Genomic DNA, 17,807 nt, shown 5'->3' on the forward strand with positions numbered 1-17,807 from the left:
CCGATATATTTGAAAATTTTAGAGATAGTTGTATAACGAGTTATGGGCTTGACTCAGCGTATTATTATACATTACCTGGTTTTACGTGGGATGCAATGTTGAAACATACTGGCATTACATTTGAACTTCTTACAGATATTGATATGGTTATGTTCGTTGAACGCGGTATTCGAGGCAGCTTAAGTCAATGTTCAAATCGATATGCACACGCCAACAACAAGTACATGCAGTCGTATGATCAATCAAAACCATCATCGTATTTGATATACTATGTTAATAATTTGTACGGTTGGGCGATGTGCCAGCCATTGCCCTACGCGGATTTTCAATGGATTGATAACGCTAGTAATTTTGATATACTAAGCGTACCGCTTGATTCACCCGTTGGTTATTTTCTCGAGGTCGACTTAGAATATCCTCAAGGTTTACATGATGCACACACTGACCTACCGTTTTGTCCAACACGCGATAAGCCACCCGGTAAACGGCAGGAGAAGCTCCTTACAACGTTGAGCGATAAAAAACGTTACATCATTCATTATCGCAACGTGCAGCAATGTATGCGTCATGGTCTTTGCGTTACAAAAATACATCGCGTATTAAAATTTAAATAATCGTCATGGCTTCGCGCATATATTGAGTTTAACACAACATTTAGAACTGCAGCAACAAATAATTTTGAAAAGAATTTATATAAATTAATGAACAATGCGGTATTTTGCAAAACCATGGAAAATATACGCAATCACGTCGATGTAAAGCTCATAACACAATGAGAAGGTATATTCGGTGCTGAAGCGTTGATTGGGAAGCCAAATTTTCACAGTCGTAGCGTTTTTGCTGAAAATCTTGTGGCGATTGAAATGTGTAAACTCGAGATAAAATTTAATAAGCCGATTTATGTTGGTATTAGCATTCTTGACATATCCAAGACATGCTTATATGAATTTCATCACGAGTACATGCAACCATTGTATCACGATAAATGTAAAGTAATGTACACTGACACAGATAGTCTCATATATTATATCGAGTGTGATGACGTATATGAGACAATAAAACATGACAACAGATTCAATACGAGCGACTACGCACCCGACAATGTATATGATATTCCACTCGTCAATAAAAAAGTGCCCGGTTTGATGAAAAATGAGAACAATGGTGCGATTATGACCGAATTTATAGGACTTAGATCAAAAATGTACGCTTTACGAGTCGATGGTAAAAGTGATACGAAAACGATTAAAGGTGTAAAAAATAATATTGTAGCAAAGACGATAGCATTCGATGATTATGTGCGATGTTTGCGGGAGGAAATCGAAATGACTCGACAGCAGACGTGTATAAGATCGAAGTTGCATGAGGTGTATACCATACGCAAAAAGAAAATTGCTTTAAGTCCATACGATGATAAGCGATATATCGTACCCGATTCTACGAAAACTTTACCATTGGGACTGTCACGTCCTAATAAACGTAATAATTTAGTCCGTTTTTGAGTCAATTCATTTAAGAATTTTACCCGGGACCGGACAAGGATTGTAAAATTATTTCTTTATTTTTTTTTAATCGTCTGGACCGAAAAGATAGAGATTTCTATAAGTCACAAATCGCGGATCTGTTTTAGGAATATTATTAAAATTCGGATAATTGATCTGGAAATCAATCGGAATTAATTTATGCTTCGGTTTGATAAACTCAATGATTTGATTTAATTTCTGGATTAAGGAAGAGGGAATTTGTTTCGTTTCTAGAGCTCTTTTGACTTGGTATCGGAGTCGTTTTAGTTGAACTCGTTTACCGGCGCGTTTCTTCATTTAACAAAATTCCAAATTCTTAATTCATTTGTTTAGCGACGGCAGCAGAAAATCTCCAGAAATCTCTCTGCGCGCGCTCCATTAAGAAGCGACCAAACCGATCGCAACACTCTTTGTTCGCGAGGTTCTGCAGAAACACTTTCAAGGAGTATCACAAAATAATAACTAATAATATTTAAATTTAACTTCTTTTGATTTAAAAATCCGACACCAAAATCAAATTCAATCGAAATAAATATTGAAATTAAATTAACAAAAACAATTTATTTAAAATTAAATATTTACTTTAATTCCAAATCAAAATATCAATTCTCTTACAATTTCTCAATTGATCTCAGGTCTCAATCTCTCAAAATCTCTAGCTCAGTTTTCCAAATTCTCTCGCTCAATTATTCTTCGAGACTCGATCGGAGTCAAGCAAACTCTTTCTGACCATCAACCGTTTTACATTGGCCAAATGATAATGAATGTCACTTTTACTCTTAGCTTGATTATTCTTAACTCAACTAACTAACTCGCATTTCTTCGCACGCTCTTTTATATGGTGTGTATCCCCTTGTCCCCGCTAAAGACTTATTCAACCACCTCTTTTAAAATCAAGGAGGAAGGGTACTTTAAGATCGATAATTTCATATAGCTAATTAGTAACAGCTCTACCCGTTGATGTTTGATCGATAAAATCATATAGCTTATTCGCCTCGGTCCCCGATGGTAACCCCCTCGGTCCCACCTGGTGTCAGTCACTTATTGTTCTTTAAATAGAATTGGTTTTATATTTCGTTACATTCCAAAGTTTATTCCCACAGTTTATAATTTAAATATTAAATTTGTCAGCATGTGACAGGACATTATAAAATACAATTGTAACAAAAAAATGCTAGTATATTTTCTCAGTTTTATATACACTTATGTATTACATATAATAATGTATATGAATGTAAAATAAAAAAAACTGTATCTACTATACAACATTATTTTTATGTATCCATGAATTGTGAGAATTGTTAAATCTTAACCATTTTACAAAAACATTATTTCCTTTTTTTCGCAACACTTTTTCAATGAGATATACATCGGGATTTTTCACACGAAGTAACTCCTGTTCTTAAAATCCTCCAGCTATAGGTTTTCCAAGAGAATCCACCAGGTGATATGTTGCTGAGTTAGTTTGCAGCACTTTAACGATTTTAAATACTTTTGTGGTCCAGTTAGGCGTGTAACCTTTCTCAAATATCGTTTTGAATTTACTCACACGTACAGAATCGCCCACTTTAAATCGCGTTAGAGCTGCGATTTTTACACGACTGTACACCGTTGTTAAGAGTTTGTTTGCGATTGTCGGAGTAACATCAACAGGTCGCATTCCGATAGTTCGATGCTTTCGTGCATTGTAATTTGAAACGAGTTGGTGCAGCGAATCGATCCATTTATAGTTTCCATTGAGTGTAAACATCTTCCACATGTTATTTTTAAGCGTTCTATTAAACCATTTTACAACTGACCCTTTCATTGCAGAATACGTAGAATAGTGGTTAATATAATGTTTTTTCATGAGCTTCTGCATATTTGCATTGTAAAATTCTTTTTCTTTGTCAGTCTGTAAATTTTTTGGACATCTGTTGTAATCTGTAAATATCTTCACAATCGCCTTAGCAACTTCGCTACCACTCTTCGTCTTTAACGGAATAGTCCATGCATGTTTGCTTAACACATCGATAACGGTGAGAATATAGTGGTAGCTTTTGTTGACACGTATGTAAGGACGCATCTCGACGATATCAGCTTGCCACAGATCATCATATCCGCACACTATGACATGTCTTCGAGGAAAATTTTTTTTCGCTGGAGCATGCAATTTATTTACCAACTGCTTCTTTTCAAGACTTGATGTTGCAGACATTATTTATTATTCGATATTTGTTGTATAAATTTAGTTTTTTCAGTGGAGCGTGTTTTTAGCACATCCTGTACATTACGTTGTAATATTTCTATTTTTGTATTCAATTCCTTCAGTTGATCTTGTAATATGCATACGTTTTGTTGAACATATCGTTTATTGACTGCATCATCATCGTCTGAAGGTTCTGCAACATGCTTAATTTTGTATGACCTCGCATCATAATCAGTAGCTGTTACGCACAGAGCGTTATCACGCACGTAATTTCTAAGTAACACACTGCATCGATCATGCGAGTCCACACCGCGTCTTGTAAGCGATATTCCAAACTTGTTGATCGGCATTTCAGTACACACTGAATGAATCGTTGACATGTGTATTAATTTATGATAAGTCCTGCTTCGCGAAGTTCCTCGATAATAGATAGAATCTCGTTATCGTGAGCGTTATGACCAGCGCAACGCGATGCTTCAAGCAATCGAAGCCGATCGATAAGCTCATTTGGATCATCCCAATGAACGTAATCGATCCTGTTGTCGTTGACTGTCACAGTGCGTGGTATGCCTTGCCCAATTTTTTTATCTAGTAAAGAAGCAATTATACTCTTGTATTTGTAACCCTTGTTACTCTTTACCTGATTCTGCGCGTTGTAGTTACGTTTATGAGAGTTTGTTGCCAAGAGTATATTTTTATAGTTTTTTTTTATCAATATTGTTGTAAGTGCTCTCATCGGGAACTTTCATGAAAATTAATTCAAATAGACCGGGCGTCCCAGAATACATTTTACCATCTATGAATATATTATCATTCTTATTCACATCGATACGCTTGTTACCAATCATCGTGCCATCGTCACTGACATAAATTCCATACACATTATCTATGTTGACAGATTTCGTACCACTTAAAACAGCGCCTAAATACTTTTGTCCCAACGGTCCATACTGCGTTTAAAGAGCTGATACTTCTTCCGATGTATGCGTTGAACGTTGAACTGGTGTTATCAGCGATTTGTTTGTATGATAAAAAACATTGTCAATGATATGAACATGTGAAACATCATGTGCTACATTTCGTTGATGTTTACTCGTTGATGCCTCATTCAACGACGACGATGAGGTATGCGATCGTTTTGTCATCAATTTAAGTGGAGTTGATGTAGCGTTTAACCGTTTTTGTTTTGGTGTTGTTCCATATTCATCTTCAGATAATGATATCGGTTGAGTATGTAATCGTTTTACCGTCGATTTTATCGGAGGCGATGCTATTATCGGCGATAAGGCGTTTAACTAACGTTTCCGTTTGGATGGTGATCCGTGTTCATCATCATTATCATCATCACTCGATGTTGTTATCAATGATGAAACGTTTAATCGACGTTTGCGTTTTGACGATAATCCGTTTTCGTAATCAGATAGTGATATCGGAGACGCTGTAATTAGCCGTTTCTGTTTTGGTGTAGATTCATTTTTCAGTATAACTGATTCGACTTCAGTGTTTCCACCAGTATTTTCAACAATTTGTTTTAGAGGTGTGATGATAGGTTTAAAATGTCGCTCCAACGTGATATTCTCGTTCATTCTCCCCGTTTTGAGAGCTTGATACTTTTTGCAAATCGCATCACTCGTTTGAGCGATTTGCTTCACTATCTTCTCCCGATCTTTACGTTCAATTCTGTCCTTCATATCGAGATTGTTACAGCTTACTCGATGGACGTTTCAACGATGTCTGATTGTGTTAGGATAATGCAAACTCATTAAATCCCTTTCTATATCGGCCATTTAAAATCGCACTATCCTTGTCAATCGCTACAAATCCATACTGTTGTTGCCAACAGATATTACACAAATTACTGAATTCTGTAAAAGACATGTCAGTGTTTACATGTATAGCGGTATTTTTAATTTTTGCGTCAAAGCACAAGTCTCTTGCGCCGTTTCCCTCTAAGATAAGCCGCCGAACATTTGATCAAATCCACCAAACGAAGCCGAACCCGTCGATACCGATTGCGGCCGCGATAGCGCGATTATTTGAGTTTTCTGTCGGCTTCCCAAACCCGTTTCGAGTTTTCACGATAGTTTTCGGACTTAGCCGAACAAGGGCGATAAGAGGGCCCGTTCCGAACAAGTCACGATGAGTCAGTCTCTTCCGAGTCTTTGCAAAGCTCACTGGTCTCTACTCGCGCACATTCTGAATAAAATAAAGTTAAGATTCTTGAGTTACGGAAGGAGGCATTGAGGAGAATCTGTTCCTCCCCTCTCCACACCGCCCCTACACATGATCATGGTATACATGCTTCATATTTGTTCCATCCTGTTTGAATAAAATTATTAAATTCGTATTGTCGCGTATAAGATGCTTCGGTATCTTTGCATACGTCTGACATAGATAAAAACTGTCGACGTTTGCGTGTTGGCCCATCGCAAAATATTCTTTTACAACGTTTTGTTTATCACATGCCACATCATCAAAGATAAAGATTGAATTTGGAAGAGCATCGCTCGGTGGAATCATCACTATTATTAGAAAATGTATAATAACTTATTTCTTTTATTGGTGCTAATAACTTTTCAAGGTATTGATATTTTGGCTGTTGCAGTGATTTTGAATACACATAAATATTTTCAAATCGTAAACCGTGCGGACTTTCCAACAGACTTATCAGCACGTTCGTCTTACCACAGTTCGATGGGCCGCAAATGATACCTCGAATGGAACTTGGCAACATACTTCCATGCTTGCAAACTTTTTTTCCAGATGTTAATTTGTTATCTATATTGACCACCTTGATTGGTGGCGCTTGTCGCGCAACCGCATCATGCAACTCAATTGCGTGTTGCATAAACCGTGGTCTACCATCAATATAAAAAAAATGATGCATACGCTATCTAATTTATAGCGATGCTTACATTCAATACGGTCAGTATTCAAAATGTTCTTGCTCCTGTCGGACAACAGCAATATTTGCAGCTTAACCGCGGAACACCTACGATATATTCCAAAGATTCTTTTGTTACAACAGTTTTACCAACATATAGACTATCTGTGGGATAAACTTTCAGAACATTTAAGAGCTGATATGGAGATTCAACAATATCGCAGGTGTTTGAAGCATTATAATTTACCGAATCAACAAACACATATTGACGGTCCAGCACTATTGATAAAAAATTGTGCCGAATGTCAAAGAAATTTGGACGAGGTTTATTAAACAGTGTGATTAACTCACTTTTTTTTGAATTGCATATACCAGGCTATCGATTTTGTGGACCGGGAACTCGTTTAGACAAACGTCTCGCGAGGGAAGATCAAGGTATTAATCCGTTAGACGAAGTCTGTCGCGAACACGATATAGCTTATGCTCGTAGTAACAAACTCGCTGAACGACACGTGGCTGATAATATTCTCGCAAATAAAGCGCTACAACTTCATGCGAAAGATTCAAGTTTCGGAGAAAAAGCCGCTGCCACAATTGTTTGGGCTGCGATGAAGACTAAAACAAAACTTGGTATGAGTGTAGCGTAGCTTAATATTACATAATATAGAATAAAGAAAACTCAAAGGGGTAATAAATCACGGGGAACAAAAGATCGCTCGAACTCTTTGTGGCGTCTACGTAAACAGACTAAAAGACTGTCGCCATGATGACGGCATGCGATAATTGGGTAACAATAGCGCGGTAGGCGATAGCCACACGACGAATTTGACGCTGGCGACCATTGGTTTTTGGCATTTTATTGAAGACCAATCACGCGATTTTGACCGCCCACCAGGAACCATGCGACGAAGTCTCAAGGAAGGGAACTTCACTTGCTCACTAAGAGTCTATCGAAGAAGACGTGCTGTATTTTCAATAAAGATTTAACGAAATTATAACGTGCTGTTAAAACTTTACGTTATTTATACAAAACATTTTGGTGCCTCCTGTGAGGTTTGATTGACGACCTCACTATAAATTTCGATCGAGTCAGTGAATAATTGAGAAAGCAACCAATAGAACCGGCAAATTGGTCGGTGAATAAGTCGACGGACAATTTCCGAGAAGCTACAGACTAGCGAAAAAGGATTAGCGGCCTACAGAGATCCACGGTCATCGTCCTGGTAGGCAGAATATTCATCAGACTGGTTAAAAGACGGACGGGAAGTTCCGAGCACAATCGTCGAGACAATTTTGACACGGATCCGGACAAAGGCGAGACAAGGACCACGAGAAGGAAGTCAGCGGAATAAACACAATTCACCACCCGGACAATCATCAACGCAGATCAAAAATTTAAATTTATAAGCGGCGATTTATAAAACAAGTAAGAGCGTATCGTTCATTCATTAGTTGTTGCCTTTAAACACATCATGGCGGATCGGATTAAAATTCTTATACAAAAACGCACAGCATTAAAGACACAAATTACGACCATAACCAATTTAGTTGAAAAGAGTAAATTAGATCATACTAATTTAAAATTGCGTTTAACTCGCCTCACTGAATTGTATCACGCGTTTGAAGAACACCATAATGAATTGATGTTATTAGATTCGAATGATGAACATCAAACGGAATTCATAAATTTGCAAGAAAGATATTATGATATTGCTACCAAAATACATAATATACTATCTCCCGCGAGTACATCAAGTATAAGTAGCATTAATAATGATAGTCGATCGATAGAATCACCAATATTAAGATCTAATAAGGAACGTCGTGTAAAACTTCCTGAGACACCGTTACCGATCTTTCACGGAAAATATGAAGAATGGTTAACGTTTAAGAACAAATTTCGCGATTTAATTGACTCTCAATCAGATTTATCAGAATTAAGCAAATTAAATTATTTGAAAGCTTCATTAAAAGGCGAAGCGGCAAACAAAGTAAACATTTTTACGATTGACGGAACCAATTATTCCAAGGCATGGGAAATTTTAGAACGTGCGTACGGTGACAAACGCATCTTAGTTTCACGACATTTATCTTTGCTAAGAAACATGCCTAACGTGGATAAAGAAAATTCGAGCAATCTATCAAAACTCGCAGATGAAACCCAGCAACACATCGCATCATTAAATGCATTAGGCATATCTGTCGGTTCGGAGATGGTGGTCAATATTCTCGAATCTAAGCTGCCAAGAACAATTCTTGACAAATGGGAAACGTCTCTTGAACGAGATCAATTTCCTTCACTCGACGAATTCTATGAATTTTTATATAAAACAGCAGTGTGCGTATCAAAGCGCGAAAGAAATCAATTGACCGACTTAGAACGGAATAAGGGAGAACCCATGACAAAAAGAAGACGAATAAACAACTCTCATAACGCTTTCACAATAAATACGTCGCGTAATTGTATTGCTTGCAAGAATAAAATACATCCCTTATATGTATGTGATAAATTCCAAGCATTATCAGTACCCAAACGCATTGAATTAGTAAAACGGGCTAAGGTTTGTTTCAATTGTTTTCGATCGCATTTAGGATTGCCATGTAAATCTGGTAATTGTACGGTTTGTCACAAAAAACATAATACGCTTTTACACTTAAACCACCCGCTTGCGATAGAAAATTCCGAAAAATCCGAACCTAAAACTTCTGAAACAATCAAATCAGCATGACTCGCGTCCAAGGCGGTAAAAACAATGAATCTCGCAACATCATCTATTAATTTTACACCACAATTGATTACTAGCGCATTAGTATACGTACTTGATAAAAAACGCAAATTTATAAAATGTCGTGCATTGATGGATACATGCTTTACTACTAATTTTGTATCGCGATCTTTAGTAAAAAAATTAGATTCACATGTCAATGCACAATCAATTCCAGTTACCATGATCAATAACACAAGTTCAGTGTCCGAAGGTGTTGTACAAATTACTATACGCTCGATACACAACAATTTTCATAAAACATTAACTTGTCTTACTATCCCGACAATTACAGAAGCCATTCCATCAGATGTTTTTCCGCGAGATTCAATTACAATACCGCCAAATATTAAACTCGCCGATCCAGAATTCCATCTACCACGGTCGGTAGATTTATTAATTGGTTCGGGCGCGACTTTATCGATGTTATCTGTTGGACAAATTGATTTATCTAATGAAATTCACGATTTGTATCTCCAAAAGACTAGATTAGGATGGATCGTAGCCGGTAGTACAGAACCACGATCACCAAAGATGGCAGCATTATGCCATTTAAGTACATTAGAATCACAATTAATGAAATTTTGGAATATTGAGGAAGTTCTGTCTCAATTACCAAAGTCAACAGAAGAAATAAAGTGCGAGAACCATTTTATTGAAAATACCATTCGCGAAGATAGCGGTCGTTATACGGTCCGTCTTCCATTCCGCGCTCAGAATATTTCAATAGGCGATTCACGAACTGGTGCTATGAGACGTTTTTTAAATTTAGAACGTAAATTAGATCGAGATCCGGTATTAAAACAAGAATACACGCAAATTATCGGAGAGTATAAGACCTTAAATCACGCGTCAGAAATTACCACAACTAACGACGACGGTTTTTATTTGCCACATCACGCAGTGATTAAAGAAGGTAGTCATACTACTAAAATAAGAGTTGTCTTTGATGCATCCGCGAAATCGATTACAGGCATATCGTTAAATGATGTCCTTATGGTAGGTCCCACCATACAAGAAAAACTATTCATACATCTATTACGCTTTCGAACATACAATTACGTCATCACCGCCGACATAGAAAAAATGTATAGGCAAATATGGGTACACAAGGATGATCGCAAATATCAAAAATTTCTATGGCGCGAAAACGGAATAATAAAAACTTTGCAATTAAATACTCTTACATTTGGAATTTCTTCTTCTCCTTTTCTTGCTATTCGCACGGTACAAAAATTAGCAGAAGATGAAGAACACAATTTCCCTCGAGCCGCGAACGCGTTAAAAAATCATTTATACGTGGATGATTTGCTTACCGGTGCGAATTCTATAACTGAAATTTGGGATATTAGAGACGAAATAATAACGTTATTAGATCAAGGAGGATTTAACATTCGACAATGGGCATCAAACGATAGGCGAATAATCGATGATTTACCTGATAATGCTATACATGCCAATTTTACGATAACAAACGATAAATCACTAAGAACTCTGGGCGTTACATGGAACGCTCATAAAGACAAGATTTGTTACGTCACACAGACAATTGACGATACTAATAAGTTTACGAAGAGAAATATATTATCTCAAATTGCAAGGATTTATGATCCATTGGGATTGATGGGTCCCGTAGTCCTGTATGCCAAATGTATAATGCAAGACATTTGGAAATGTAGGACACACTGGGATGAATCAATACCACAAGCAATTTACACGAAATGGTTCGAATTTAGTAATCAGTTGAAAAATTTAAACGCAGTGTCATTTGATCGTAAATTATGGTTAAATAAATCTCGCGATATCCAAGTACATGGATTCTGCGATGCTAGCAATGCAGGATATGGCGCCTGTATTTATATACGATCTTTAGATACAGATAATCTGATTGAGAGTAATTTAGTATGTGCTAAATCACGGGTAGCCCCACTAAAGCCTATTACAATTCCGCGACTCGAACTATGTGGAGCATTGTTGTTAGCAAAATTATATCATGAAATAAAGGATGCATTGGGCATAACACCTAATCGTATAATTTTTTGGTGTGACTCAACTATTGTGTTACATTGGTTGAAAACATCTCCTCATGCGCTAAAGATCTATGTCGCAAATAGAGTCGCGGAATTACAAGATCTTACAAATGCTATTGAATGGCGACACGTAAAAACCGAGGAAAATCCGGCGGACGCGGTGTCTAGGGGACAATTACCATACACTTTCTTACAAAATAAATTATGGCGAACGGGACCATCATGGTTAAAGAAAGGCGAACAGTATTGGCCACACGAAAATCCAAGTATTCTTGAAATACCAGAATTAAAAGGAAATAGCTGTTTTTTGATAACATCTGTTGATATTAGTATGTTTGAAAAATATTCATCACATTCCAAATTATGTAGAATTATGGCTTATTGCCTCCGATGGCGAAAGGGTAATAATTATACGGGTCAATTAACTATAGAGGAGATAAAAAGGGCAGAAATTCAAATAATCAAGGCCATTCAAACCAATAAATTTCCGAATGAATTAAAGGAATTAAAAAATAACCAGACAATAAAATCAAATAGAATTATTAATTTAAGTCCGTTCTTAGATCAAGATGGTCTAATCCGAGTTGGAGGAAGGCTTCCTTCATCAAATCTAAATTTTCAACAAAAATATCCCATTCTATTACCGAGTAAAAATCATAATACCGACCAAATTATTCGCGAAATACATGAAACCCGTTACCATACGGGCATACAAACAACTTTATATCATTTGAGACAGAAATTTTGGGTATTAGACGGTCGAAATCAGGTCCGTAAAATAATACGTTCATGCACGCGTTGTTTCCGTTTTGATGCCGCGACAATGAAATATAAAATGGGCAATCTTCCTCCAGCTCGTATAAAAGAAGCAATACCGTTTGAAAATACAGGCGTCGATTTTTGCGGTCCCTTTTTCATAAAAGAAAAGAAATTTCGTAACCGCAATAAAATAAAGGCATATGTATGTGTATTCATTTGTATGGTTATAAAGGCAGTACATTTAGAAGTAGTAAATGATCTTTCGACCGACAGTTTTCTCGCTGCTCTTAGACGATTTGTAGCACGACGCGGAATTCCGAAACATATATATTCCGACAATGGAACTAATTTCGTGGGAGCTAACAATGAGTTAAAGGAAATCTATACGTTGCTTAATTCCGACAAACACAAGAATCTTGTTAACAATTATGCTAACAAGCATTATATAACATGGCATTTTATACCACCAATTGCGCCTCATTTCGGTGGACTTTGGGAGTCCACCGTAAAACAATTCAAACACCATTTCAAACGCGTTGTAGGTAATTGTTTACTTACATTTGAAGAATTAAGCACGTTTAGTACAGAAATAGAAGGAATTCTAAATTCACGCCCTATAACTACATTATCATCTGATCCGAACGATACGCTCGCTATAACTCCAGCACATTATTTAATCGGTAAACCATTAACAACTTTACCTGAAGAAAAATTACAATTGATTCCATCTAATCGATTATCAATTTGGCAACACATTTCCAAAATCCGACAGGATTTTTGGGCACGGTGGCATTTAGAGTACCTAAATGAACTACAACATCGTGCTAAATGAAAAATTAACGATCAAGAGCCGAAAATTGGAATGATCGTCCTTATTAAAGACAAGAATACACCTTGCATGCAATGGTCACTAGGCAAAATTATTAAATTGTATACTGGAGAAGACAACATTACCAGGACAGTTGACGTCAAAACATCTACTGGTATTGTAAAACGAACAACTCGGTGTTTATGTCCTTTACCTATCTGGGAGTAAACCACGTAAGTAAAGGACAACAATCGAATTGCGTTAAATTTTAAGATAAACTTTGATATGTGTTAATATTCTCTATTTAAAATAAGTTTGTTGTATCTTTCACATGTACAATAATAGACATAAGTTAATCTATAACCGTTTATCTGTTGATCGTTGCTCTCTCAACGGGGGGAGTATGTAGCGTAGCTTAATATTACATAATATAGAATAAAGAAAACTCAAAGGGGTAATAAATCACGGGGAACAAAAGATCGCTCGAACTCTTTGTGGCGTCTACGTAAACAGACTAAAAGACTGTCGCCATGATGACGGCATGCGATAATTGGGTAACAATAGCGCGGTAGGCGATAGCCACACGACGAATTTGACGCTGGCGACCATTGGTTTTTGGCATTTTATTGAAGACCAATCACGCGATTTTAAACCGCCCACCAGAAACCATGCGACGAAGTCTCAAGGAAGGGAACTTCACTTGCTCACTAAGAGTCTATCGAAGAAGACGTGCTGTATTTTCAATAAAGATTTAACGAAATTATAACGTGCTGTTAAAACTTTACGTTATTTATACAAAACAATGAGCTTACGCGATAAAAAGCAGAAGAATGCGAAAAAAACAGTGAAAAAGCGAGTACTCCCGATCGCAAAACGTGGTGGTGTTATACCGCTTCTACCATTACTAGGAGTGATCGGTTCGCTTGCTGGCGGTGCCGCAGGAATCGCCAAGGCTGTAAATGATAAGAAAACAATGCAACGTCAGCTTGAAGAGATGAAACGTCATAACCACGCCATGGAAGGTCGTGGAGTTTATCTAGCTCCATACAAACGCGACGGTGGTGTTATGAAAAAAAGTAAAACTGGAATTAGAGGAAAAAAAAACGTCGATGCGACGTTAAAAATTCCTAAAGGCACCACTACAGATATATTATTGCGACAGCTGGCAAAACGCATGCGCATTCCATATTTCAGAGGTGTTTTTATGCGTAACACATTACCAGCTAGAGGAGTATATCGCAACGAAAGCGGCATCGTGAATTTGGATAATACCGATGGATCTGGTACTCATTGGGTGGCATATGCTAAGAGAGGAAATCACGCTATGTATTTCGATAGCTTTGGAAATCTTTGACCGCCGCGGGAACTTGTACATTATCTAGGTAATGATACAACGCGAATCAAATATAATCGCTCATCATACCAGCGTTACGATCAAACCAACTGTGGACAATTATGTCTTCTTTTTCTACGAGCAGTTGACAAACATTTTAAGGATATGTATTAGGCTGTCTACAGTCAGTATCAAACATGTCGTTGACGTTCACGCTTTCGGGAAAGAATAGCATCCTGGCGGTGAGCTACTTTCCTCCAGTGGATTTAAGCGATGGTGACTATGAGCTTGGACTATCAGATTTTAAAACGTATTACACGATATCTAATGTAAACTCAACAAATAATAAGTTTTATTTTACTGATAATGACACGGAGATAATTATTCCTGACGGGTCGTACGAGCTGCATGACATTGCTACATATTTGCGGCGGGCACTCAAACAACATCGTTCCGTTAATGATGTAAAAAAAACTATAACACGCAACACTGATGATGATAATGATAACCCATTATTAATTTGAGCTAATAACTGTTACGTCTCCGACTCCGCGTCTCTTTTTTTTGAACATATATTAAAAAATTTAGTTAAGGGGAAAGGTAGACCGTAGTCCATTGCAATACAAAAGAAAACTTCAGAACCTTTCAAAAAGACAATTCATAAAACACTAACATATTCCGGGACAAGTTGTTGCGTGAAAGCATAAAAAACATGCAACAAATTGTAAACGGGCGCCAACGAAAATCAGACAAAAGAATTTGTCTAGACATAATACAAAAAATCAAAACCTAAGGGGCTCATAAATATTTCAACTCTGATAACCTGTCCATCATAGGAAAAGGAAAAATAACTTTTCTTTAAAAATGTAATTGTGCATAGATCCTGAGCTTTAGAAAAACCAAGGGCGCGAGAGGCCCGTAATTACCGGAGTATGTGGTGCAGACAAAGGCAATAAAGTCAGGTAACAATGCGTCGTACGGATGGTAGAAGTTTCCCCACCATCTCTCTTTAAAAATGATAATAAAATTCTGGAAGGCTCGGAAGGGATAACTCCTTAAAGCGGGGGTATTTCGTAGATATCTTATTCTTAAAAACCAATGGATCTCGGGAACTCCTCACCAAAATCTAGAAACTAAGGGCGAAAACTTAGAAGGTTAAGAAATAGAGAAGGGATGGGGTGCGAATGCACAATAATTTTAAGATAGGAAAAGTGAAGGAACAAGCTCCGCAAATGAAAGATTAGAATTTCAGAAAAGTGAAAATTCGGGAATAGTCCTTTCCTTTTGCGAGCTTATAAAATCTTGTGTTTTGGCGGAGCACGCTCTCTTGCATCTCAGCTACAGCCGCATAAGTTTTACTAAAATCAACGTGAGTGTTACTCAGTGCAAGATTGCAGAAGAATCATCGAGAAGATCTCCTAAAAGTAAGTCTCAACGTTTCATAATGTATTGTCGCGAAAATTGATTCCACTAAATGTATTGTTCAAATCAATGGTTCTTTAATTTCAATCAAAGAGAGAAGGGAATGTCCGAGTCGGAGTTCCGAAGTTTTGATTCTGTCCGTTTGTTTCTGTGGTCTATCGAATGTGTGAGAATGCCTGCTTCCGAATATCGGCTAGGATACGCTGTCGAATAACCAGCAATTTACGGTGGTTCGCGCCGCGAAATATTGCTGGAAGTTTGGCGACTATCCACGGCTAAAAAATCGGCAAGCGATTCTCGCCAAAGATGAACTACGAGGATTCATTCATTGACGGGTTAAAAGCTTTGGAAATCGTTGGTGACGAATCTCCTTCGCTCCTTTTTTTGTTAATCTTGTAAATTCTGTTCGAATAAAATTAAAATTAAATTATGAATTTTAGTGGAATCCAATAATAAAAAATCGATTAAGAAGAGCCGGGCGAGAAGGAATATTGAACAGTTATTGAATCTGAGGGAGTTGGTCCGCCGTTTCTTTATTCAATATCTGCTCGCGGCGGCGCCAAGCGAGGTGTTTGTTTCTCTTGCGCGCAACGAAGAGAAACCGTGGTCTCCACGTTCAGGCCCTCCGCCACCGTCGCCTATCCACGGAGACCCGGAGCCTTTATTCGGATATATCCCGCCCGAAGAAATTTCTAATATCCAACTCGAAACATCGGCCGGCGATCTAAATCTCTCAAGCCAGTCCACGGAGCCGGGATCGGAACAATTCCGCCCCACGACTCCATCGTATACTCCGAATTCATCCCTTATCTCCGAACCACGTTTTCCCGGAGGTAAGCCACGAGCCTGTTCCTCTCCTCTCTCACCGCCTCCTTTTCCGTTCGAACCCGAGGAAGCCGACTCTCTGGGCGAAGATGAATCCATCTCTCTCCCAAAAGTAGACTTCCCCGATTAACCTCCATCTCCAGTCCCGAGTATCGAGGTTCTCGAGGAGCATCCGGAACCGAGAGAGGTTATAGACTCTCTCCTGGAGCTCCTACGCAGGGTCTGTACTCCGTGGACAGATCCTGTTCCGGAAAGGGCCTTCTCCATCGGCCCTGACCATTTCGAGCCAGAAGAGATCAGGAGACAGGCAGCTCGTTCTGCTCCTGATTCTCATTTTTTTATATACTATCCCGGGGTGGAATTTCCTTTCCTGGCCCCGATGCGACTAATTGACTTGGTCTTCCCAAGATCCACAGTGAGGGTGGTAGAGATCGAAGAGATCACATTGGACTGAAGACGTTTATACATATCCATATACACATACACACACACATACACACATTTTGTAAATACTCTCGTTTCTTTGCAATGTTAAACTTATACTTATTTATCAGATTACAACCGTTCTCTTAGTACTTGATTTTTTCTGCTAGAACATTAACTTTATTTTTATAATTCAAACGAAACAGCTAAATAATAAAAATTGTTAATTCTGCCTGCTTTAACGATCGATTTTTTTTTTGTAATTTTAAACATCATGTTTAGTATTAAATTTGTTAATTTTATGTTATTAAAATTATGAGTTAATTATTTTATAACTACCCTAATTATTTTCCATAAGCGAATAATCACGCCTGGTTCTATCTCAGAGAATTAGGATTCATTTCCTTTCTTTAAAAAGGAACCACTTACGCGCTCAATCTGAATCCGAAATTCTAGAATATTTAATCTGCGCGTAAAATAGCGTGGATTCGAATCTCGAATCCCACGTATAATTCGGTGGTGCGTCAACTCCCTACCTTACCCACGAATACTTTTCCCGAGGATTTCCTTCAAATAACCATTTAAATAAAATATAATCCTCTTGACGTAACATACCACTGATTTTTGGAAGCTCGTCCGGGATCGTTTGAGCGTGGTTTTTCGCAAATGGATACTAGGGCAAAATCTGATAAGGCAGAAGTAGATAAAGCTTTTAAAGCAGCAGTTGTACAAGCGAGTAAACCGAAACAGATACAACCTCAGATACACACTTCGACACCCACTGTGGCTAAAAATCCACAACCTAAACAATCTAATCCTTTACAAACCATCATTGAAGGTGGATCTA

At 37.7% G+C, this 17,807-nt stretch overlaps 2 protein-coding genes across 2 annotated transcripts; both read left to right on the forward strand.

The window, feature by feature from the left end:
* Nucleotides 1–8,067: 8,067 nt before the first annotated feature.
* On the forward strand, nt 8,068–9,324 carry LOC139106194 (uncharacterized). Its single transcript, XM_070662757.1, has one exon. It carries the CDS (start codon nt 8,068–8,070, stop codon nt 9,322–9,324), a length of 1,257 nt encoding a protein of 418 aa, XP_070518858.1.
* Nucleotides 9,325–9,543: 219 nt separating this feature from the next.
* On the forward strand, nt 9,544–12,981 carry LOC139106196 (uncharacterized). The gene has a single exon (XM_070662758.1). It carries the CDS (start codon nt 9,544–9,546, stop codon nt 12,979–12,981), a length of 3,438 nt encoding a protein of 1,145 aa, XP_070518859.1.
* Nucleotides 12,982–17,807: the final 4,826 nt, after the last annotated feature.

Source organism: Cardiocondyla obscurior, linkage group LG10 (assembly GCF_019399895.1).
Source record: "Cardiocondyla obscurior isolate alpha-2009 linkage group LG10, Cobs3.1, whole genome shotgun sequence".
Taxonomy (NCBI): Eukaryota; Metazoa; Arthropoda; class Insecta; order Hymenoptera; family Formicidae; genus Cardiocondyla; species Cardiocondyla obscurior.

Excerpts from the sequence above, each read along its gene's own strand:
- LOC139106194 (XM_070662757.1), top strand. The coding sequence starts at position 8,068 with ATGGCGGATCGGATTAAAATTCTTATACAAAAACGCACAGCATTAAAG.
- LOC139106196 (XM_070662758.1), top strand. The coding sequence starts at position 9,544 with ATGATCAATAACACAAGTTCAGTGTCCGAAGGTGTTGTACAAATTACT.